The sequence below is a fragment of the Saprolegnia diclina genome (assembly GCF_000281045.1).
Source record: "Saprolegnia diclina VS20 unplaced genomic scaffold supercont1.15, whole genome shotgun sequence".
In the NCBI taxonomy this organism is placed as follows: Eukaryota; Oomycota; class Saprolegniomycetes; order Saprolegniales; family Saprolegniaceae; genus Saprolegnia; species Saprolegnia diclina.
In genome coordinates this window covers 847,393-848,687 of record NW_008246082.1, presented here as the reverse complement: position 1 = coordinate 848,687, position 1,295 = coordinate 847,393, and the positions used below count along the sequence as shown (strand labels likewise).

Sequence of the window (1,295 nt, the reverse complement as noted above, 5' to 3'; positions counted from 1 at the left end):
GTTGCCCACGCTTCCGCTCTGTTATATGCATAGGTTGATCGCTAGCTTCCGGCGCGAGATGAATGACGCGAGACCGTGTCGTAGGATGGGGCAAAGACGATTGTCGTGGACCTTGTTACCCAATCAGAAGAAAGATGTACGCGTCTACGGTGGAATCAGATTGCATCGACGTCCTTTCAGCACTCGACAGTAGCATCCACCAGAGCACCCACCGTGCGGCTAAGGGTTAATAGTACGATATTGGGTTGGCCTCATGGCAGCCTCCATCAACTACGTGAAGCTCACTTCAAGTGGGCGCGAGGTCGTCTGAAGCTGCTCGGTGCAAGGTCACCAAGTACATTTGGTGCCCGACCAGAGCGATACTTCAACTACCGCATGACAGCTGACTCGACGATTCTGGTCATGCGCATCCAGTTGGGATGCTCGACATCGGCCTCGGTCAATCAACGCGCCGTATCCTTCCAGAAAGGCCAACCCGCGTCTTTCCAGGTGGAGGTGTCGACTTCATTTTGCATTTATCAATGTCCAAGGAGCTCGCCAACGTGGCCATCGAGCGGCTCGCCGCCGAGCGGGCGACCGCGACGTTCACGACCGAGGCGTGCGTCGACCTCGTTCTTGGCACCAAGGCGTGGCAGGCGCGCATGGCGTACCTTCGGTCGCTCATCGAAGCACACCCGGTGCTCTCGGACCGCGACATGATGTACCGCAACCACCAGGAGCGGTATAGCTTTGTGCTGCGAAAGATCCGCGCGCTCGTGTCCTTTCTCCAAGAGCACCAAGTGACCGATGCGAAAGAGCGCGACTATGTCTGCGACCTTCTCGGTGAGCCGCTCCCGATTGACGTCCACCGCGGGATGTTTGTTCCAATGCTCGAGACGCAGATGGACGACGAGCAGCGCGACTACTGGCTCCCGCTCGCGCGCGAGGCCAAGATCCTTGGCTGCTACGCACAGACGGAGCTCGGCCACGGCTCCAACGTCCAAGCTGTCGAAACAACCGCGATCTACGATGCGACGACCGAAGAGTTTGTCCTGCACTCGCCGACGCTCACGAGCCGCAAGTGGTGGCCCGGTGGCCTTGGCAAGACGGCCAACCACGCGATCGTGATTGCCCGATTGACGCTCAACGGCAAGGACCGCGGCGTGCAGGCCTTCTTGGTGCCGCTGCGGGATTTGACGACGCACGCCACGCTGCCAGGCCTCGAGATTGGCGACATTGGACCCAAGATCGGATTCCAGTCGGTCGACAATGGGTAACGTTATTGTCCTATCGCACGTGGTTGTTCTTATAGTTGT

The 1,295-nt window shown here is 58.8% G+C and overlaps 1 protein-coding gene across 1 annotated transcript; it reads left to right on the top strand.

Moving 5' to 3' along the window:
• Positions 1 to 519: 519 nt before the first annotated feature.
• On the top strand, positions 520 to 1,256 carry SDRG_05850 (hypothetical protein; the record flags this gene model as incomplete). The annotated part of the gene is made up of 1 exon (XM_008611590.1): positions 520 to 1,256. A coding segment is annotated over one exon (737 nt), but the record flags the coding sequence as incomplete, so codon positions are not given.
• Between the last annotated feature and the right edge of the window lie 39 nt (positions 1,257 to 1,295).